At 51.2% G+C, this 22,533-nt stretch overlaps 7 protein-coding genes across 7 annotated transcripts; 2 read left to right on the top strand and 5 right to left on the bottom strand.

The window, feature by feature from the left end:
* Positions 1-273: 273 nt before the first annotated feature.
* Positions 274-2,438, bottom strand: BO87DRAFT_376480 (NADH-quinone oxidoreductase subunit NuoF). Its single transcript, XM_025623309.1, has 3 exons — positions 2,080-2,438; positions 1,911-1,982; positions 274-1,830 (listed from the first exon to the last, which is right to left on the bottom strand). The coding sequence occupies exons 1-3, from the start codon at positions 2,335-2,337 to the stop codon at positions 670-672; spliced, it is 1,491 nt and encodes a 496-aa protein (XP_025480079.1). The 5' UTR covers positions 2,338-2,438; the 3' UTR covers positions 274-669.
* Positions 2,439-2,643: 205 nt separating this feature from the next.
* Positions 2,644-4,798, bottom strand: BO87DRAFT_307700 (SET domain protein; the record flags this gene model as incomplete). The annotated part of the gene is made up of 3 exons (XM_025619405.1): positions 2,644-3,902; positions 3,959-4,218; positions 4,296-4,798. 3 exons carry the CDS (start codon positions 4,796-4,798, stop codon positions 2,644-2,646), a joined length of 2,022 nt encoding a protein of 673 aa, XP_025480078.1.
* Positions 4,799-6,583: 1,785 nt separating this feature from the next.
* Positions 6,584-10,164, bottom strand: BO87DRAFT_51727 (Sit4-associated protein). The gene is made up of 3 exons (XM_025629347.1): positions 9,106-10,164; positions 7,677-9,047; positions 6,584-7,623 (listed from the first exon to the last, which is right to left on the bottom strand). The coding sequence occupies exons 1-3, from the start codon at positions 9,778-9,780 to the stop codon at positions 6,901-6,903; spliced, it is 2,769 nt and encodes a 922-aa protein (XP_025480077.1). The 5' UTR covers positions 9,781-10,164; the 3' UTR covers positions 6,584-6,900.
* Positions 10,165-11,638: 1,474 nt separating this feature from the next.
* BO87DRAFT_406655 (putative SNF7 family protein (Cta1)) lies at positions 11,639-13,085 on the top strand. The gene is made up of 2 exons (XM_025626012.1): positions 11,639-11,962; positions 12,083-13,085. Exons 1-2 carry the CDS (start codon positions 11,897-11,899, stop codon positions 12,665-12,667), a joined length of 651 nt encoding a protein of 216 aa, XP_025480076.1. The 5' UTR covers positions 11,639-11,896; the 3' UTR covers positions 12,668-13,085.
* On the bottom strand, positions 12,833-14,968 carry BO87DRAFT_51692 (NRAMP family metal ion transporter). The gene is made up of 3 exons (XM_025629346.1): positions 14,200-14,968; positions 13,870-14,141; positions 12,833-13,809 (listed from the first exon to the last, which is right to left on the bottom strand). Exons 1-3 carry the CDS (start codon positions 14,842-14,844, stop codon positions 12,999-13,001), a joined length of 1,728 nt encoding a protein of 575 aa, XP_025480075.1. The 5' UTR covers positions 14,845-14,968; the 3' UTR covers positions 12,833-12,998.
* A 2,862-nt stretch (positions 14,969-17,830) lies between these two features.
* On the top strand, positions 17,831-21,243 carry BO87DRAFT_406653 (uncharacterized protein). Its single transcript, XM_025626011.1, has 4 exons — positions 17,831-18,075; positions 18,164-19,230; positions 19,293-19,873; positions 19,927-21,243. The coding sequence occupies exons 2-4, from the start codon at positions 18,187-18,189 to the stop codon at positions 20,855-20,857; spliced, it is 2,556 nt and encodes an 851-aa protein (XP_025480074.1). The 5' UTR covers positions 17,831-18,075; positions 18,164-18,186; the 3' UTR covers positions 20,858-21,243.
* Positions 21,244-21,280: 37 nt separating this feature from the next.
* BO87DRAFT_376473 (uncharacterized protein) lies at positions 21,281-22,226 on the bottom strand. Its single transcript, XM_025623308.1, has 4 exons — positions 22,044-22,226; positions 21,701-21,971; positions 21,521-21,582; positions 21,281-21,460 (listed from the first exon to the last, which is right to left on the bottom strand). The coding sequence occupies exons 1-4, from the start codon at positions 22,182-22,184 to the stop codon at positions 21,362-21,364; spliced, it is 573 nt and encodes a 190-aa protein (XP_025480073.1). The 5' UTR covers positions 22,185-22,226; the 3' UTR covers positions 21,281-21,361.
* Positions 22,227-22,533: the final 307 nt, after the last annotated feature.

The following is a 22,533-nucleotide window of genomic DNA, read 5'->3' as shown; positions in this document are numbered from 1 at the left end:
TTTTTTATTTTTTTTTATTTTTTTTATTTTTTTTATTTTTTTTTATTTTTTTTTTAATTGCATTTGCATTTGCATTTTTGGTTGGTAAGTTCAACAACGGTGAAGTTGATTCGATTCATTACTTACCATATGAGCGGATTTTTAATTCTAGTAACTATACTAGTAGTAAATTACTTAGTTCAAATACTTGATGTCAGTTTGGACCATTCTTTATTCTACTGTTCAACTTCTACCAGCAAAAGTAAACACCCTACATCTTCTGAAGGAAAAGGGTTAAACCAAAGAAAAAGTTCAATTGCTACCAGGACTGTACATGATCGAGAACCTAACACGACACGTAAGATATAAAAAGGAAAATATGAGATGGGGTTGGGTGGGAGGAGACAAGGGGTAAAATGTAAAAGAACACACACACTCCCTCTAGGAAATCAAAAAAGAAGAAAAGAAAGAAAGATTTAGCAAAGATTAACTTCTTCCTTTCTCTCTTTTTCTTTCCCTTTCATCTTTTCTTTTTGTCTTTTCCTTCCCTCGCTTGCCCTGTTGCTCTATACCTGACGAACTGCAGGGTGTTGCGAGCGAAGCTATTCTATCCCCATAGTGGAAGTCGTACACACACACAGAGAGAGAGGGAGAGAGATAAAAAAGAGAATTGAGACAGGTTTATGGTAATTACATGCCAGGGGAGATCAGCTTGCCCTCAGCGCGGGCCTCCGGGTGCCAACCACCAGCGTAAGGTCCGTTTCCACCAACCTCCTTCGAGTACTCCCGGATGCGGGCCTTCAGCTCGGGGCGGAAGTGACGGATCAGACCCTGGATGGGCCAGGCAAAGGCCTCACCCAGAGCGCAGATGGTGTGACCCTCGACCTGCTTGGTCAGCTCCTGGAGCATGTCGATCTCACGCTCGCGGGCCTGACCCTTCTCCATACGCTGCATCATCTGCATGGTCCACTTGCTACCCTCACGGCAGGGAGTGCACTGACCGCAAGACTCGTGCTTGTAGAAGGTGGACAGACGAGAGATGGCGCGAACAATGTCGGTCGACTTGTCCATGACGATGACGGCAGCGGTACCGAGACCACTCTGGGAGTCCTTCAGGGCATCGAAGTCCATGAGCTGATCGTCACAAATGGACTTGGGAAGGACGGGAGTCGAGGATCCACCGGGGATGACAGCGAGAAGGTTGTCCCAGCCACCACGAACACCTCCACAGTGACGGTCGATCAGCTCGCGAAGGGAGATGGACATCTCCTCCTCGACGGTGCAGGGGTTGTTGACGTGTCCGGAGATACAGTACAGCTTGGTACCAGCGTTGCGCTCACGGCCGAAAGACGAGAACCAGCTGGCGCCACGACGCATGATGGTGGGGGTGACAGCGACAGTCTCGACGTTGGTGACGGTACTGGGGCAGCCGAAGAGACCGACAGCAGCGGGGAACGGGGGCTTAAGACGGGGCTTGCCGGCCTTGCCCTCGATGGACTCGATGAGGGAGGTCTCCTCACCACAGACGTAGGCGCCCATACCACGGTGAATGTAGACGTCGAAGTCGTAGCCGGTACCGCAGGCGTTCTTGCCGATCAGGCCAGCCTCGTAGGCCTCGTTGATAGCCCGCTGGAGAACGGTAGCTTCTTGGTAGAATTCACCACGGATGTAGATGTAAGCGGCGTTTGCGTTCATGGCACGGCCGACGACGAGGCAACCTTCGATGAGCTTCTGGGGGTCTTTGCGCATGATTTCACGGTCCTTGCAGGTTCCGGGCTCACCCTCATCGGCATTGACGACGAGGTAACGGGGTCTGGGGTCCTTGTCCCAGTCCTTGAAGTTCATGAAGGACTGTACCACAGCAATTGAAGATTAGACTGGGGCCTGAAGACTGGCTATGTCATCAATTGGTCTCGGTGAGGGCAACTCACGTATTTCAGTCCGGAGGGGAAACCAGCACCACCACGACCACGAAGACCGGAGGCCTTCAGCTCAGAGATAAGCTACACAGAACGAACACATATTAAGTCAGCATTGGAATCATTTCCGCATCTTCCAGCAGTTCCGGGTTCAATGGACCCGCGAAGGGGCAGAGCCTACCCAGTCATGACCCTTCAGAACGATATCCTTAGTCCGGTGCCAGTCACCATACTTCATCGCCGACTTCAGATCAGCTCCATGGTGTCCGTAGAGGTTGGTGAAGATCCGATCCTGGTCCTTCAGACCGCCATAGTGCTTGACCGGGGGGGCGTTGTCCTGGACGGTCGCGAAGGAACGGGCGGCCGGGGCCTGGGCTCGGAGGGAGCGGGAGGAGATGGAGGCGATGGAAGAGGAGGGAGCCGCCGCTCGAGATATCATGGTGAACACTGGCCCAATTGACTTGGGAGGGGAAAGGGAGGGGGGAGGAAAGGTGGGAGAATCGAGGATGCGTTACAAAGCCGTGGCAGGCGTGGTTTGGGTTGAGCTGCCCGTCGCGGCAATTCCTGCGCTTGCTGAATATCCGCCTTTCGCTCCTCCCTGATTGGTTCAGTGGGGTCACCTGATCCACGCTGACTAACCACCACAGATCTACTCGTTCTTTGGTTCTGTATGGATAGCTATATTGATAAGTTACTTAGTACTTGTAGCACTGGTCCTATATCTATTCTATGTCTCATCTGTCTACTACTCATATGCCTCCCCGGGCACATATAGGTAATCCTCCGTCGTCAGTCTCACCTGACCCCCACTTCCAGTCGCCAACAACTGCAGTGGATCGTCAGGAATCTGCACACACTCCTGCTCCCCAATCATCCATCCCCATCGCAACCAATTGGGCGACAGCCACCAATCGTCTTTTTGCCAGTCTCCCGTGTACAGGGCCAAACTGGTAAACACACCTGCGTTCTGTGACCTCATCTTCTCCAGTGTCTCGTCAAAGAGACTCACGATGTGCTCATCATCCTCGTCCTCCAAGGCCCAGGCCACATCATTCGGGGGCGGTGGGTAATTCTCCAGGAGGAAGCTCGCCCATCGGGACAGTCTGGGGGAGGGCTTAAATTCCTCGGAAGCACCAGATTTGCTAGCAGTGTGGGCTGCCGCAACCAGGCAAAGGAACATCGGGAAGGCAAATGGCGATGACCCACCGCTTCCTCTTAGCATTGGAATGGCGGATTCAGAAACTGACAAGACATCCTGGAAGCAGGCCTTGCAAGGTTGCTGCATCGCCGTTGGTAGAAGGTCGGGCAATTCACCCAGGGTGAACAACTCCCCGTTGTTTGTAAGAAGAGACTTCCGCTCCAAAATCCGCACCTGCAGCCGCGAGTACACCTCTTCTGGGAACTTTCCGGTGGGGATTCGGCCCATATGGGCCCCAAGGACTCTCTTGGTTTCCTCCCAGGTCCCAGTGAAGTTATGTAGCCGCGCACGGTTCAGTGTCCATGCTGCGACAACTAGAGCGGTCTCAGACAACATGATCTGGCTGTCTCGGTATACTTTCGCATGGGTCTGTTTGAGGTTTGTCGGTGTCTGAAGATCTTCCCCTGACGCCCTGAGCTTGGCAGCATGTGTGACGACCTCAATGATAACCTGACTCAAGGCAGCAAGTAGGGCCCTAGAATTACCATAGACGTTTGGAATCTTGATGCCTTGGTTGGTGATTTCGAGGGTTTCCAGCTCCCGGTTGTTGGCAGCCAGAACCGACACGGCGTCAAGCAGGGCAGGTGAGAAGATGGAATGCTCCATTGACATGTCGGGAGCGAGAAGAGGGTAGAACACGTTGAAGACGTAGTAGTGATCTTCTGGTTCCCCCACAGCAAGGTCAGGGTACATCTGCAGTTGATGGGACTTTGCCATGTAGAGGGGGCTTCCAGGCGGTGCTCGTAAACTGACAATGCGGTGGTCGCAAGGATTTCCGGGAATGCAGAAACCGTAGTTCATCATAACTGATATTTGTCAGTCGCTAGCCACTTCGTGAAGCAGTTCTCCGGAGGGCACCTACGTTGCTCGTTATTCCGCGGGCCGTAATTGTTGCTGATCTCCTGGCCTGCCGACACGTCTTCCAAGACTACAAAGGCAACATCGTCCTTACCAGCCCGCCACTCCACCTTGGCTAGCGGTCGATGATTGCCCATATCGATGATGGGGAGAAGGACAGAGAGCTTCTCCTCCGACAGTTCCGTTTCAGGAAAGACTCCAGAAAGTACCCTCGCCGAGAAGGCACGCGAAATGAACATCGAAGCTGCCCAGAGATAGAGGTCCCTACAAACACATCGCTAGTGTCAATGCCGCTCCTTAATCCAGGCTTGAAACTGCAAGTAGCACTCTCAGTGACCTACCATGTATACGCATCTGCACCCTCGAACCCAGCATTGCGCAACTCTATCGAACCCTTCTCATACTTCTCCTTCAGAACCTCCAGTCTCTTCTCCCTAGCCGCCAACAAGCTAGTACCATCCAACCACTGCAGATCTTCTCCCTCATAGTAAGGAGGAGTAGTCAAAGAGCCAGGCTGAGGCAATGTTCGAATATACGGGTACCAAAAGCCCTCAGTGCCACGAAGATACTGACCAATCAAGAAGAAGATGGTTGATTCCTTTTCTCCGACAGCATCAATAAACGACTGTGGGAAATGCAGGCCATGCGCCGAAAAGGAGATTGAGGGAGTGGACTGGTTAACAACATTGAAATAAGACATCGTAGTAGCCAAGGGCGTCTTGATGATGTGTGTGTCGGTGGGGACAGCATCCTTCCAGTCTTTCTTGACTTGGAGATGAACACCACGGCTTTCATCCTTGGCTATTTGGACGCTCTCGTGCAGATGACCTCCATTGTTGACCATCCAATTAAGCAGATCAAAGTAGATCTGTAGACTGTCATCATCGCCGGACCTGGGGCTGCTAGTCAGATTATGGATTATGTATCATGGAGTGGGCATGCGGGCAGTGTGATGGCGGGGGAGGGGTGAGCTGTATGCTTCACAGCCATATATCATCATGCAGAATGCATGGAAGTTGTGCTTCACTGGTAGTATGCATATACGTCCTTTTTGGAGATAACTTGGACGGGAAATATGCATATGCTGAGGCGATAATTTGAAGAATGAAAGCATCAGGCATAAAAAGCACCGCAACCCCGAGTCCGATCCGAAAACGTCATCGCGGAGATAGGAAAGAAAATAATAGGGAAAAAAAAAGTCGACTTACCCCGAGGGCCCTGACGGTGCACTTGCCATGATCGCAAAGAAGAGTACTGGGGAATATACTACTCGTAAATAATTATATGAGTACTGCAGAATTCGAGAATTTCCCAGTACTGCTTCAGTTCCTCCGAGCGACGAAAGTTGCAGAAGCGAAAAGTGGGTTTTTGGCAGGTGCGGAAGGCAAGAATAGAAAGAATGAATGCGGCGTCCCACTTTCCCTCCCGCATCAACATCGCCCATACATACGAACAAACATAAGGCATATTATATAGTATGGAACTACGAGCCATTTTCTCCAGCAAGAATGTTAACATAGTCATTCAGATCAATCCTTATTGCCCGGAATTCCGCTTGGTCCGACTCGTTGAGGCATACAATCATGAACCGGAGCATATACAAAAGTGCCATGCGATCAAATAGTGTACATCATGGGAATTGAACTAATCCAAAAAAGACAAAAGATGAAAAGCAATTGAAAGAGGCCGAAACAGAAATCAGAGTACCGCCAAGAAGAAGGAAAAAAGAGGAAAGCGTTGCATACATAACAGAAAGTGGACATCAAGCATCATGTGCAAAAACTAATGGGATGATGTGGTGGATGATGTGGAAGCCTTTCGCCCGGGGACGAGAATCTCGACTAATCCATCATCATCCTCCCCATCACTACTGTCGTCTTCATCGTCGCCGAACGGTGAGGCACCCATCCGGGATCTACCGAAGTTTCTGTAACGCCCCGAGGCGATGTCCGGATACCCCAAAGATTCGTTCATAATGGCCTCATCCTCTTCGTCCGAGTCCATCATGCCCGACCCAAGCGAAGGCCCGACCATCTCCCCCATGTCGTCTTCCTCCTCGTCAACCTCCAGGGGAACCCGCTCCTTGCGTCTCATGCCCTCCGGTCTACCGTCTCCCTCCTCGTCGGAGGAGTTAGTTGAGAATGAGTCGGGAGGGCTGAATCCAGAGTCAGGGAATGTGGGCGATGAGAAGGGCTCATCCTTGTTAGCAGGGGGGAAATCAGTGGACGGGAAGGCTGCACTGGCAGGCGAGTTGGAGCCATCGGCATCCTCGTCCAAGCCGGCGATCACGAATGGATTCGTGGGCCATTGCATGTCATGTTCGCTTTGCTGGCTGTGACTTGACTCTTCACCACCCTCGGAGTTCTCGGCAGCCTGTTGTTTATGGGCAGCAAGTCGGGCTGCTAGCTGCCGCCGTGCGCGAGACGGACCTTGGCTCAACGGTGCTGGTGGTGGGGGAAGGATCGGGATTGGCTGACTGGTAGAGTTGGTAGAGGCCTATCACATTCGGATTAGTATACAAGCTCTGTTCCATTATGGAGGAGAGTAGATGACGAGGTAAATGCGCAAATCCAGAGATCAGGTTAGGGATACACCAAAAGCGACGTCAACACCTAGGCCGCAAGCCAAAAGAAACTACTGGTGTGACCGGCAAGCACATGCTTAGTTCCAGAAAGTTGCAACATGATAGCGGGGAGCAGGAGTTCTTTAGAATGACTTCATACGTAAAGTAAAGCGCCGGAGAACGCTCTATGTGCAAGGCCCTCCACGACCTCCGTCGCTCCTCTCGTCCATCATGCGCTATCCCAGCCGCAGCATGAAATGTATACCAGCCCAAGGCCCGAATCCAAAGAAAGATCAACCAACACAGGGTGTACCAAATGATGCAAAGATGGCCGCAGAAGAAGAAGGTAAAGGGTAGGGAGGAGAGGGATATCCAGGATTGCGTCAAGCATCGCGCATATCGACATCAGTGAAAAGGTGATGACCCACATTGTCAGAGCCGCCTTCAGCAGAAGGCTCGGCCATATTCCGATCGTCTTGATCTTCCATTTCCTCATCCTCATCGTCATCGCTGGAGCTAGCGAACCCGCTTAGTAGGGAATTACCACTGTTTAGCCCGAAAGCTCCGCCGGAGACACTTCCTTGGTTCATCATGTCAAAGCCCTGGAACCCGGAGCCTCCCACCGAGCCATTCAGGCCAGCGTCAGCAAGCGCCGATGATGTGTTCGCGCTCTGGCCGGAATTGAGCATGCCTTGGCGATGTCCAATCGACATGTCAGGGCGCACCCCTCCAAGAATGGCGTTGTCGCGCTCCCTGGTCTCAGAAAGCGTTTGCTCAACATAGTCTATCCACTCAGGGTTCAGCACATTCTCCATAACCGTAGGAGAGAGCAACTCGGGCGGGTGCCGTTCGCTGAATTTCACAACCTCTTCAGCAATCAACGTCAAGTGGCCCATGTATCCTAGTCGGATCTGTTTGGTTCGCTGCGCCTCATCACTGCGCTTTTGGCCTTCGATAATGCTCTGGGTGATTTGGCCAGTCTCAAAAACGTCAATGGCCAGCAGACGATTGTAGCCGCGGTCCATGGGACCGTTGAACACTTGTTGGACAACATCATAGACAACGTTGTGAAGGAAGTTGTTCCAGGGGAATCGGAAAAAGAAGTCCTAAAATAAATCTGTCAGAAATTGTCCATGACACAATTTAGATGCAAACTTACCAAAATAGTTGGTACCACCTTGTTTTCAACGAACATAATCTTGAGATAGTCACCAACAACAGGTTGCCCGTTGGAATCGATCTGAACATCTGGGTGCAGCTGTCGCGGCACATCACCGTCGTTTGGCGCCGAGTCGGAAGCGGGTGGAACTGAGCTTGAAGCATCGCCGACCTGGCCAGCAGTATCAGGCGTCAAGGAGCTCTGTTGATTATTTGTTTGGTCTACGAGAGGAGCCGATTCCTGTTCGGCTTGGGAAGACGCCGTGGTCTGGTCTTCCATACCGTTGGAAGCCGCTTCTGCAGCTGGCTGGCCTTCCTTGGTGGTCTGTCCACCGCCCAGGCTAACTTCCGCTATACCTGACGCAGTAGCTGACACAGGATCGGAAGTAGGCGTATGTGCCCGAACCTGACTCGCAGGGTTTTCATCGTGTGAGCCGTCCTCCGATGCGCCATTTGAAGCATTTTCGGCTGATTCTGTCGGGGCATGCTGCGAGGGAGCTGCGGACTCCGGCTTGGACTCGGGGCTGCTGGTGTCCTTCACTTCAGCGTCCTTCTCCTTGTCGACCAGAACACCGGATGCGCTAACGTCCTCGAAGCTTTCCTCGCCCGTATTGGCGACCTCAAGCACTCTAGAGCCCTCAGGGGAACCGTAGCCAATGACGGATCCATTGACAAAATCCACCGTAGAGTCGTTCCCATCGAATGCCGATGTCTCTTCGCGGTGCGGGTTGAAGACACCTTCGCGCATGAGCCTCTCGCGCTCAGCATCACGCTGCCGTACGTAATCGTCACTCCCCGGCTCGTTCAGAAGGCCCATGTTACTGCAATGTAGCAGTTCGGCCATCAATTCGCACGTCTTGAATCTGTCAAAGCCCAGGGGCTCGATCTTGGCACCCCAAGCTGAGTTGAGCTTCCCCCTTTCTACACTTCTCACCTTGCCCCCGTCGTTCACAGTGTGTTTCGAGCTTTGGATCAGCGCCATGAAGTCCGGTATGTGTTTGGCAAAAAGCCGAAGCAAATTCCCGAGGTAGATCGGATCGTATGTGGTGGGGAGTGAGTCCGGACCATTGATATTCTCAGGATCGTAGTCGGAGTTGTTCTTCCGGATCACTTCGATGACGATACCAACACCGACTGTCAGAGGGTTTCCACCTTGCAGCATGGCCTTGATGAGACTTTCCACACACGGCACGGAGACCAACTGACGGGTGAGGCTGTTAGGGCCAATGCAGGATTGGTCATTCTGTGTTGCGTTCGCGGATATGGTGATGATAGCTTTGAGGAAATCCCCAGCCGAGGTCTGCACCGAGGCAGGGTGATCCGGGGAAAGAAATGAGAGGAGCGTGGGTATGAGGTTCTGGGTTTTCAGCCACTGCGGACGTTAATCAGCATAAATCACTCACAAGCGAAAACTTTCACCCTCAACTTACATCGACAATGCCATGGCCCCCTTCTACCTTCTCCAAGCTGATTATTTTGAGTAAAAGGTCCATGACCATGGGGTTGTCCACGTGCTGCAGAATTGCCGGTACAATTCCGTCCATTGACTTGAATAGCTCCAGCATTTCACTGGTTTTCTTGTCGAATAGAGTTTCGTTCACTTTTGTAAAGTAACTCGCCTGAGCAGAGTCCAGAGGGGAGGAGCGCCGCAAGAACCCCCAGAAATCTCGTAAGTTGTCGGGATTGAGCAGAATGGACTCCACGATCGACCATATCTCCGACGACAGAATTTCGCATGCGACGTAGGCTCGCTTCATGCGATCCTTCTCCGCCCGCTCCAGGTCTTCGGGGTCCAGAATATCCTTAAGGGGGTCACCCCCCTTGGCCTCTTCCGTTGCATCATCATCTCTGTTCGTCTGCGCATTGTTCTCGTGATCGTCATCATCTTCGTCGTCTTCATTCACCAGACTAGGCGCAGTGACATAATCCATGAGTCGTTTAAGAACATTATCTTCTCGTAAGAATTCTATGAGCTTCGTATTATTTTGTTTGAGCTCTTGGATGAGCTCAGACTCATCCAACAGCTCTTCAAGGGTGACATCGGGCTTGTCTAGCAGGGTATCGATGGCGGAGATACTCGCATATCCTCCGAAACGCCAAAACATGATGAATTATATAACTGGGCGAAAAGAGTCATGGAAAGGAAGCACAGTAGCACGGGCCCTTTTGATCGCAGGTCGTCGCCGGAACGTCGTTACGGTGAGCCGAATATGATACAAAACCGTAGGTAAGCGGAGGTGGTCTAGTATATGATCCTCATGCAAAGTGTTGAGTATGCAATGGTTACTCGGTGAAAAGTCATATATCGAAACAGACTTCGGAAGGACTGAGTCGTTTTGAGATCGAATCGTCCCGAGACACAAGACAGGTGAGGAGAACGATAGGCAAGATAAACCGGGTCTGAGCGGCCAAGCGCTACATGCGCAAAATAGACAAAGTTAGTAAGGTTGCATGCGCCTCAAGCGTCATAGAGAAAGACCGGTGAATATGGGCTGAAGAAATATCAGGGGCCGGCTTCTCAGGCAGTCGGGGAAGGAGTCAGGTCTCGAAGAGCCTATGAGGGCGGCAAACGACAGGCTTTACGGGATGACAGCAGAAGCAGCAGCAGTACAGAGTGCATTGCCATAAAATCCAAAAAGGGCAAGGAAGGAGGGAGGAGGTCCAGACCACGTACCTTTCACGACCTGAGAGAGAGTGAGTGACAAAAGACGAAACAAGAGCAAGGTCCGTTGTTTGGGAGGGCTGAAGCGACCCACGGGCAATGTAATCACTTTGTCAGCCCGGCACTGCACAGGCGAAACCAGTCCGTCAGATGGGGGGGAAGGAGGAAGGATAAAATTGAGGGTCAACAACCCAAAGGCTTAAAGTGAGGATCACAGGCTGACAGTTCGCAGGATCACGTTGACTTGTGGTGCGCTGGCGGGAGTGTCTGGATCGGCCGGCAAGACTGACTGAATGATCCCTGGAAGGTGACGATTGAACAAGCAGGGCGGAAATACCCAACAAGCCCGAGGAGCGACGGCGGGGAACCAAAACCAGATACGCGAGGGAGAGGGGGGGGGCAATAATGGATGATTGTGAAAGGACCACGAGTGGATGGAATTAGTTGATTTCAGACGCTTAATAATCCGGGGCGAGAACGGTAAGTAAGTATTGTAGTTATACAGTTTCCAATCGGTTATTCCTCCTTCTAGAAGTCCAATGGTTGTTATGGTTGTTGAGGCTGTCCTCCAGACGTTCGCGTAACACTCCGGAATCTTCAAGACGCACGAGTCGTTATTACCTACTCCTTGCAGGTTTGGTGCAAAGACCGGCAAAGTATCAGGTACCGCACTGGCCTTATCCGCTTGTGCACAGATACAAGTACCGGGTACTCTGTCTGTTTCGTTTCACCGGAGTTGGGGGGGCGGAGGCAACTGGGCGGTATCTTACCGTCACTCACCTTACACTATAACTGTTCTTATCATCAATAAAATACCATCTAGCTGTCAATTCACCTTTATGAATCATTTCTCCAAGAGGTTAATCTCAGCTAGGCCATGCTAACAAACATAATAAATATTCACCCGGGAACTCGAGTGAACAAGCGTGTGCTTAGGCTAGACTCGGGGGCCAGTAAGCAGATCAGCCTTGCAGTCACTAAAGACAATACCCCATACTCCGTCACTCCGATTTCATCTGCCTCGGATCATGAGTCAAGTCTGGATCTGATCAGGACAATTCTCCAGTTATAGCCTGGAATATAACTATTCTACAACAGAATAATCATATTATATCTGTCATCTAATTCACTGGCCAACATCACACTGACAAATTTAGCCAGAACGGCACATAGCCGTATCCTCTGCATAATACCACATCTTACTGTATTATACCTCATCACGTGGGGGCAATTCTAGGTAGCAGCCTAAGCTTCGATAACATTCACCCCGCTGTTCTATCCTAATACTATGGTATTATAATACCTAGTCTACTCATCTCGTGCTCACTATCCAAATCGTATCTTGCAATCCATCAAACCTTTTCTCGCGCAAAGCCCCAACTTACAGAACCACCCGACACAGCTCTATACCCCGACCGGTATCTCCAAGGCGGCGAGGCGGCCGCTAAGGACCGACCAGACCATATCTATCTACCCCCCAGTTCGGTGCTTGTTCCAAGACCCTCAAGCTTGCCACAAGAAGCTCATCTCCAATCCTCTCTCACACCCAACCAGCCAAAATGAACCGGCTATTCGGTACAAAGAACACGGCACCCAAGCCAACCCTAGACGGGGCCATAACCAATGTACGTTTTCCCTTCCCCTTCCCCATCCATCCATCATTGTTGTTGTTGCCCAACTCTCCGAATCCATCCATCTCGCCCGACCCCGCATGATTAACCATTTCGCCCCCCATCGGGAAACAGGTGGAAACCCGCATCTCCAGCATTGACGTCAAGTTGGCGGCACTGAACTCAGAACTATCAACCTATCAAACGAAGATCTCGAAGATGCGCGACGGGCCCGGAAAAACCGCGTTACGGCAGAAGGCACTCAAGGTACTCCAGCGGCGGAAACAGTACGAAGCGCAGCGGGATCAGCTATCGCAGCAGTCATGGAACATGGAGCAAGCGGGCATGATGCAGGATAATCTGAAGAATGTGATGACGACAGTGGATGCTATGAAGACGACCACCAAGACACTCAAGAAGCAGTATGGTCAGATTGATATTGATAAGATTGAGCGGTTGCAGGATGAGATGGCGGATTTGATGGACGTTGGGAATGAGATTCAGGAAAGTATATCGAGGGCGTATGATGTTCCTGAGGATGTGGATGAGGCGGAACTTGATGCTGAGTTGGAGGCCCTGGGTGAGGAGACGTTGATGGAGAGCTCCATGGCTGATAGTGCCATGCCGAGTTTCTTGCAGGATGAGGTGGCGCCGCCGCAGTTTATTGATGAGCCGCCGGAGCAGACTAAGGTTAAGGAGCCTGCTAGTGGGTTGGGTTAGAATTACATACGTGGTTTTACGAGAATAGCGGTTTAGGAGTTATGATTATGGTGGCATCGGAGTTGGGATTTTTCTTGTTATCCTTTTTTTTCATTCTCTTCTTCCCCCCTTTTCCTTCCCCTTGAATTAATCGATTAAGCTGTGTTCATCTACGGACTTTTATTGTGTATGTTCTGCTTCTCACTTTCTTCCCCTCTGCGGGTCTGCATCTTACGGAGTGTATCATACCGTACCTCCACCCTTCTGACCTACACGGCTTGCACATTCTAGCAACAATTCCTTTCGGAGAGATGCCGTCCCCTCCAGTTCAGCGTTCCAGATGTTTCACGTTCTAGGCCTTGCCGAGTCCAATCAGGACGAGCAGAGCCACGTTCATGACCGCAATGATTACCCAAACAATGACAGCGATGGCAATAACAAACCAGTTGTTTCTCATCTTGACTCCGTCGGCCGAGGCATTCTCACCGGAGAAGTTTCTATCCGTAGGGACGGTCATGTAACGGTTGCGGCACGTAAAGTAAACCAGAGGAGCGGTGACAAACGGCAGGATGACACTCAAAACCACTTGGCTGGCGTTTAGAGTCTTGTTCAATCCCTCCTTGCCGACAGCAGCTGCAATGATTATGCTAGGGATGATACTGATAGACCGCGTGACCAGTCGCCGGAGCCAAGGTCTGATACTCCAGTTCAGCATTCCCTCGCTGACCATTTGTCCAGCCATGGTACAGACAATCCCGGCGGAGATACCTGAGAGGAGCAGGGCCAATGCGAAGATCAGACCTGCAGCCGGGGCAATGGAGCTAGAGAGAAGATCGTAAATGCCAAAGAGGTCTGCTTCATCAGCTCCCGACGTGCCGTACAAGGAAGCACCAGCAACGATGAGAATGGCGCTGTTGACGAATAAGGCAAATGTAAAGAGGGACAACGTAAGCTCAATGACGGAGTACTTCAGACATCCCCGAATGGCTTGGATGGACGGCCTGTATTCCACTTCTCCGTTGGTGCTTCCAAGGCAGACGGAGGGATCGACGTAGCCTTGGGTAACATCGAATTCCTTCAGTCGCGATTGGACAACTCCGCTGCCAAGAAACATGGAGTGAGGCATCACCGTAGCACCGAGGATACCACAGCTTTGATACAGACTGTTAGACAGGAAGTTAGTAAGCTCAATGTCTCAGTCATTTACGAAGCGGGCTACTCACCCATTGGACTGCACGATGGCAGACGAAGGCAAGTAGCCCCGGAAAACAGCTCCGACCGACTGTTCTTTAATGAGAGCGAGTTGAATGCAAAAGCAAATCACCACTCCCAGGACCAACAGCATGACAAAGAACTCGAAGAGACGCAGTCCCCACATGGCGCCATTCGGTCTATAGAATATCAAGATGAAGAGAACATCGGCTAGTGTGATTGCGCATCCCGCCACCAGAGGGATTTTCAGGAGAAGGTTGAGCGAGATGGCAGATCCGACAACCTAAGGAACCAAGTTAGCACCAGCATCAGAAAGTAGGGGAGGGAAATTAGCTGCTTACTTCTGCGATATCAGTTGCCACGATGGCGGCCTCCGCAAAAGCATACAGGATGTAGTTCAACCACTTGGGTAGGTGCTCCCTGCAGTTTTCCGCCAGGTTGAGCCCGGTCACAGTGCCGAGCTTAATACACAGCGATTGTAGAAAGATAGCAAAAAGGTTGGACACTAAGACGATGAAGAGCAGGGCATAGCGAAACTCCGCGCCTGCAGCGACATCGGTGGAGTAGTTTCCCGGATCAATGTAAGCTACCGCGATCAGGAATCCAGGGCCCACGAAGCGACCAAACTTCTTGATACTTTGAGCGAGACGGAGAAAGAAAGAAAAGGTTGATGTATTGAAAGGACGGCGAGGTGATTCGCTGCTCGTCCTGGGTGATTGGTCCCCAGGAGCGGCAGCGATCACTTCGCCGGGTGTCTTCTTCTCCATCTCGGGCTCGTTTCCATCTAGACTATTTGGTCTATGATCCATCGCTGCAATTCCTTCACCTGCAGCTCCCCCGATACCGCCTGCGTGTCTCCGATGCACCTTCGAGTTCGCAATGCCGTTGAAATCGCTTCGAGTGGTAATGTCGGCATTCAGCGCCGGCGGATTCTGGTTCCATCCCGGGTGCTCGAGGGTGTCATCGGTGCGCGAAGGACAATTCATGGCGGACTGAGAAGCTCTTCAGTGACACGATTTGGAGATATTAGCAATTGCAGCTATTCCGATAACCACGAGGTCGGAGTATTTAGGCAACGCCACGTTCGGGACGTCAGTCTAGGATCAAGGACCCTGCGGGGAAGCCAGCCCGAAACTGCCCGATTGCGGTAGTCGCTGTAGACACGTCCACTGCGGAACAGGGAAGAGGGTCGGAAGAAATAGATAGATCGACTGCTTAGTGTTCAAATGCAGTTGTTACGATAGAAGATAGGTCCAGAAGATAAAATCAGTGACATTCACTCCAGTCGGAAGCAGGAGAGGGAAGAGGAGGGGGAGATTCAGAATTTTGGTAGCATGACGGCATGCGGTTCTGAGGCTGTTCGCGGTGAAGTGTGGCCAACTGGGCCGCCCAGACCGACTAAAAACATCAATTCTAGGCAACATTGTGTTTCTCGTGGATTCGGTGACACATTGAATTTCAGCGAAAACCGGAGTCTGCATGGATACCCCATGGGTACCGGAAAGAAAGATTTTAATGGGTCTAGAAGATAGACACTTTGATCGAATGTAGAGGTGGTTTGGCAGCCAAGTCATAGATTCCTGAAGTCCCGTGATGCGCCTTGTCCTCCCCTTGCTGCAGCTGATCGATCTGCTTGGCCTTGTCTTCCCCTCTGATTCGACCACTTCCACGGGATCTAAGCGCCTAAATTGGCGTCCTTGTAGTACATCAACGGCATGATTTCCTTGATAATGGGCAGGTTGTACTGTAGATATTACACATAGGGCCGAAATCTGGGACCGCGAGATTCTGGTGCTTCCGTGCGGCTGCTGCCGCGTCGGCAATCAATGGGACCAAGATCTTTGTTTCGAGGTCGGACCATCCTTTGCGAATGGATCCGGACCGTTGTGGCTTCAGGGTAACATCGTGGAAAGCGCCATTCCAAATCACTTTAAATCGCGCAACAAGTTTTGAGGGGTTCACCAACCCTTGAGCCAAGTGTCTAGATCCTATGCCAGAATGGCTTCAGGGGTTTCTTCCCAGCGCTATGCTACCGAATTCACAAGATAGGCGACAAGATACCTCGGCCAGCATGTTGACTGGTCTCCGAACAATTTCTTGGTATACCAATTGCGGGTCAGAGAACGCGTAATGGCAATCAGAAAAAGACGCACTTTCCAAGACAAAACTCCAGTGGTGATCCTCTCAAAGGCTATTTATTGCTAGAGCTCCCCAAATTGATGTCCATTGCACGACAACCATAACTCTATGCACGATGGCTAGAGGGACAGTCATGGCTTTGGAGGTGATTCGACGGTGTACCAGGTACCTTGAAAGCCACGCAAGATGCACGCTATTCCCCAGATCAACAGCATAGTTGGCATTGAGGAATCCACCTGAGTTCTGCATCCACAACCTACATCGAGTGGAATTTGCTTCTACAACTGGCTGTTGTATTGATAGGTCTAAAGCGAAGACAGTTCATGCTGGATGTTTGTGTTCATTGTGCTAGTCAACTGATATAGCCCTTGTGGCCAATGAAGTCAAATATTCAATCTGCGTTCAACTTTGATCCTCTAGATACTGGTATATCAAAGTTGACTGCCCACACAGGTCTCCCAGCAATACTTAGGGCATCCTTCAAGAGCTTCTAGATATTGATCCCTGCTGTAGATTAACCTGAGCAAGAAATCTCTAAAAATAGCACAAGACCGTCTGTCAGTGCTTGGAAGTTTAAATGGCTATCAGACGACTCGGATCGAGAGTCCTGTAGACATTGTGTAGCATCAAGCAAATGGTCAGTAACATCGTGTGTCCTACACGTCTCACAGACTTCAGATGTCTTCTTGGATATCCTGGTCATTTTCCCGTATGGGACTAATCACTTGATTCGAACCTAATTCATTGTGAGATGGGAATTGTTGATTTACTCCAAGAGGTTGCTTTTCAGCTATCGCAAGTCGCACAAATTGTTTCAGATCTTCCGAGCGATACCCCTTTCCTCATGTTGCTGATCTTAGACTCGAGAAACGGTCTAAACTCCCAAAAATCTGTGACAGACCAGTAAATGGCTACCTAGAGCAGTGAGGAGGTCGTCTTCTATTTCCTAAATCGAGTAAGATATAGGGGCAATGTTCACCCCTTGCCTGTTGTTCACATCTTTTGATATCGGCCAGAGCAGTAGAGGCTTCCATAATGATTAGCGTGGGGATGCAAAAGCAGGAAGAGCAATAAGTTGTTAGTCAAGCAAATACTGCTGAGAAGCAGAGCGTAATTATATAGAGAGAAAGCATAGTGGTAGTAGTCTAGACTGGAAGTAACTACATCATGCGCCGGACTAGTCCCGATTTGGCATGCCAACAGATCAGATCAAGAGCCCATCGTGTTGATATCCAACAGTGGATACGACTTTGAGGAAAAGAAGAGGAACAGAAACCCACACCAACTATTACTGATCACAATGATGAAGCATTATATTTGAGCAAATATACTACTCTGTCCATATTCCTGGTTATCCAATGACATTATATATGACCTCTCACCCACTCCGACCCAAGCAGATTGTGATGGTCCATTCAATAGCCGGTTCCATGCCGGCTATTCCTCCACTATGACATCGACCCCAATTTCCATCGCGACGGGCCCCAGCTCACTATGACGGGTGATCGGATATGCTTTCTGGACGGGCTGGACACGGAGGATGATGGAAGTGATATGATTGCCCGATCAATTAACTGCCCGATTGATAGATAGACGATCATGACGGGGTGATGCACTGTCCGGCGCGACCGGAGGCGCGGTTGCCCCCAGCAACCTCCCTGCCCGCACAGTGTTTACACCCTCCGCTTCACTGCGGTGCACCCATCTCCAGCCGTTTGGCAACGGCGTTGGCAGACTAGGCTATGCAGTGGGGGAATGCTTACGGCTCCTGCCCGTCTTAGACCTTTGAAGGGCTTCAAATTCCCGGTCTACCCACCTGAGGTTGACTCTCTGGTGTTTGCTGTTGCTGCTGTGTCTCCTGTTCCTTCGCACCGGTGTCTTCTCTTCTCTTCCTTAGTTACCTTGTTACACTTTTTTTTTTGTCTGACCTCATTTCCTTCTCCTAATTGACATTCATCAATGTCGTCGGTATTTTACTCTTGCACGTCCTTGTTATCCTGCTTTGCATAGAATTTTCCGCTACGTTCGTATCCTTCGCTGGTGTTCGATCTATCTTTACGCGGGAGCACCCTTTCACCGTGAGTCGCCTGCGCCTACCCGTTCCATAACCTTCATCCTGTGATGGCTGTTCTCATCTGCTAACACAGCCTGTGGCTTCCTAATCAGTTTCGGGCCAAAGGCGATAAGACATGGCTCCCAGCATACAACCCCCGAGCATCTTTGACGATTCCTCCCGTGGACCTACCAAACCATCCGTCCTGCGAGCTATCTGGTCATCCAAGGCCCACAAACGGACTTCATCTGCAGATGATGTCCTCGCCCCGAGGGTCGTTGAAACAGGCCAGCCTAGTGGCAGCCCATATGCGCCCCCAGTCGATGGACCTTACCACCCTGCGGAACAGCCACTGGCAGAAATAGCCCCGAACCGGGATTCAGCAGACGTTAGTTCAACCCAGAGATCACCTGGAAAGCAAGGGAAACACACTCTACACAAAAAAACAAAAAGCGCCGTCTCACTGAAATCTCTCAAGAGCTATATGGAACGCAAGGACAAGTCGGATGAGACGCCAGATGACGAAGCAGCGAATTTGAAGCCGAAGAAAGCAAAGTCGGCCAACAGTCTCACGGCTATCCTGAAACGATCCCAACGCGGAAGAAAAGGAGAAAACTCGAAAAGCGCCCGGGACAAAGAAAACCGCAGCCCATCGGACCCTGTCGATAGCATGCCCTCTCCAATGTGGGGCCACTACCCAACACCGCCGTACTACAACCAGCCTGAGGTTTCCAGTTCCCAGCACAAGCGTAGGACTTTACAGGAAGAGGTTTCCCTCTACACCCCTAGGGAGTATGGTCCCACTCTTCAGCGAAACTTCTATGACTACGATGGACCCTCTCTCAGAGCACGCGGGGATCCCAAGCCACGCCCAAAATCGGACTACCTCGCGGGCAATCGCAAGGTGAAAGAATTAATGGATCCTATAGATGGCATGACGGCGAACCAGCTGGCTTCGGGTAACCAACCAGAACCCGCCTCGCCCAAGAAACATGGGAGGCCCAGAGCACTCTCACGCCCGGAATACCATCCCCCAGTAGAATCCAGACCCGAGGCAAGCCCGAAACGACTCTCTCGCGTCCAAGCGGCAATCTCAGCATTCAATGCAAAAGAGCAGGAGGCTGAACTGCAGAAACGGTTGACCGGCAAGGAGCTTGAGAGCGAGTTTGAAAAGCTACTGGTTAGTACATCCTGAACTAGCCTTGTTTTTGGCATCAAGAGCCTAGACTAATAATGAGACAGGATGCTAGAAATATACCTCATAATATGCGAGACAAGATGAGGTCTTTGGACACCAACATAAAGGCAGATTTCATCATGAAGGATCGAGCTGAAAATGCTACGCCGCATAGCGCTGGTGCTAGTGGTACAGATAGTACCGGTCGTCGCGGGCGCAAGAAGGAGCCAAAGGAGGACCGCCATGGCCAAGACAGCAAAGGATCTCGCTCGCGATCCCGCAGTCGCGGCTTCTCATTCTCCAAAGGCAGCTCTTCGCCCAAGAAGCGCCCGGATAGCGGAAGTTTCTATAGGCGTCCAAAGTCGGCCGACTATTCGCAGCCCACAGGATTCTCCAGGCTCGGTACCCCGTCAGCTTCCACTACCTCACTTTCTGCCACAGCTTGTGATACTGCAGCTGATCCGTCCGACTTTGTGCATTATCTGAGAGAAATTCAGAAGCCAGAAATGGTTGAGGTTGGGAAGATGCACAAGCTTCGCATCCTCCTCCGGAATGAAACCGTCAGCTGGGTTGATACGTTCATTGCGGACGGTGGGATGGATGAGGTGGTGCAACTGCTCTACCGGATCATGAAGGTTGAATGGAGGTGAGTTTAACGTATTCGCTGATTGGTAAACCGGGGGCTCATAACTTGAATAGGGAAGAGCATGAAGATACCTTGCTTCACGAAACCTTGTTATGCTTGAAAGCTCTTTGCACGACGTCCATCGCTCTGCAACATCTCACCAACATCGAGGGCGAACTGTTCCCCGCATTGCTGAGAATGCTCTTTGACGAAGAGAAGAAGGGCCCAAGCGAGTACACAACACGTGGAATCATCATCAATCTCCTGTTTACTCAGCTCTCTGCTGTATCGTCCGACGAGATGGCAGCCAGTCGGGCTTCACGCATCTTATCCTACCTGCGCGACCCGTCCCCCCCGGAGGAGAGTCAGCCTCTGAGCTTTATCGCGAACATATATCAGTCACGCCCCTACCGAGTCTGGTGCAAGGAGGTTACCAATGTGACCAAGGAAGTTTTCTGGATCTTCCTGCATCATCTCAACGTGATCCCGATCTTGAAAGACGACAAGTCGTGCATGAGCTACCGGGAGCGTCATTTCCCTGCCCCGAGGCCTCCAGTTCCCGCCGCTCCGTATGTTGGTGGCGTGGAATGGGATGCGACTAACTACCTGGCTGCGCACCTGGACCTCATGAATGGCCTGGTGGCGTCGTTGCCAACGAGTGAAGAACGTAACCAGCTCCGAGATGAGTTCCGAGCTTCGGGATTCGAGAAGGTCATGGGCGGCAGTTTGCGAACATGCAAGGAGAAGTTTTATTCCTCCGTGCACGATTGCCTGAAGACATGGGTTGCTGCAGCTGTAGATGACGGGTGGCCATACACTTCTGTCCGCGAAGGCCCTCCCCGACCGGAGCCTGGGTCGCCGAGCAAGTCCCCTATCAAGGCAGCAGCTGGAAGCCCCAGAAAGGGTGTCTTGGACGAACAGCCTCCCAAGCTGGAACTTGCGCTGGATGTCCCTGCTAGCCGTGGCGGGGCCCAAGGCAACAGTGGCCTTGGGAATTGGCTTTAGACGTGAGTCTATGGCTGCGCAGACCGGTCACGTCTCTACTTGGATGGCGACGTTGACACGGCATTATGACGGCTTTTACTGTTTTTGACTTGTTGTTGTTACCTGATCTGTTTGTTATTCATCATTGTGACTTTGGAGAATCGGGATTGGACGGCGTTGGCATTTCTGCGGTGTTTTGGGTGCATCTCACCGTCACTTGACGGCCACGGCGAAACGACTCATGACGGCATAGGGCCACAGACCTGACGATATTGACGTTCTTTGATTGCATGTCAGGCCGATCATTCTTTTTCTTGGACAGATGCGTTATAGCAGGCACGACATGACCGATGTGGATTATGCTTAGTTCTACTGTTGTCAACATGAGCGGCTTAAGCTTCGCTGTCATTATATTCCAATCATAAGATAGTTGTACAGGATAGGATACTATACAGTGTAGATTGAATGGAGTGGTCTAGTCTAATGAAATACCGCTGTAAACCTCCAGCACCTGGCTTGACCTGATTATTGCGCACCCGACTCATCCTCCGACCTCTTCACAGGACGAGGAGGCGGCGGCGTCGAAAAAGCACCCTTGAGACCCGCAAAGAAGGTCCGTCGAATCTAGCCACAGTCAACAAATTGCCTCCACCATATCCAACAAATAAAATATAGATTACTCACCTCATCAAACGGACTCCCACGCTCATCCCACTCCATAAACAGCAACGCATACACCAGAACAACTAAATTCCATCATCATAAACGTTAGCCTTCCCCAAACCTCGCAAATTTCACGTCACACGTATTATTTGCCGCCATCGCCAAGGCAAATCAATACAGACGGGGAATAGATGGACATACACCCAATAACAACCCACTGCGTAATCTTCGTCGCCTTAACCCACTTCGGCCGAGCGTATTTCAGCGCCGCCCGACGACGATACTTCCGTTCTAGCCGGAACTGATGCTTCGGGGAGAGCTTCGACATGTCCGGTGGCCACTGCCGTTTCGGTTTGTAGGGACTGTAGTATTCGCCTTCTTCGGGGTCGTATGTGTTCGGGTTGTTGTTGGTGCTGAGGCGGAAGGGGGAGGAGAGGGTATGGGGGGTTTGGGATAGGGGGCGGGTCTGCTGCTGTTTTGGGGTTTGGTTGTTAGATTATGTTATATTTTGGATGGTTGCTTGGTTGATTGGAGGCAGGCGTACCTGTTGTATTTGGTTGTGGTGAAGGTATGATGGGAGGGTGCGGGTAGCTGCTACTGCTGCTGCTGCTTGTGGTGTTGGGAATAGGGGCTTTGATAGTGTGAGCGCGGCGAGGCGCCGCGGGAAGAGGAGGGAGGAGGTCATTGCCGGTGTGAGGCTGGGGTGGGTTGAGGCTGATGATGATATAGAAGGTCGAGGATGATCTTGAATTGCGGAGGAAAAGTTGTCGCCGGGCGGGTGGGATTCCGCCCGCGGAGAGACTAGCCTGATGGCGTAGGTTGGGTTCCGCTCGGTGGTGATTGGTTCGTGTGGTGGACTTTCATTGTTTGAATGGTTTATTACTATTTACTACTACGTGGTGGGATTTTCTATGTAGGTGGTATTTAATCGGCAGTCTCTTCTATTCGTTTGTTACATTGCATACTATAGTGTAGTAGAGGTCATTGTTGGGAACGTAAGGACGGGGTAAAACTTGATATATATTTATAAACAA

Source organism: Aspergillus neoniger (assembly GCF_003184625.1).
Source record: "Aspergillus neoniger CBS 115656 unplaced genomic scaffold BO87scaffold_15, whole genome shotgun sequence".
Taxonomy (NCBI): Eukaryota; Fungi; Ascomycota; class Eurotiomycetes; order Eurotiales; family Aspergillaceae; genus Aspergillus; species Aspergillus neoniger.
This window is presented reverse-complemented; position numbering and strand designations above follow the sequence as displayed.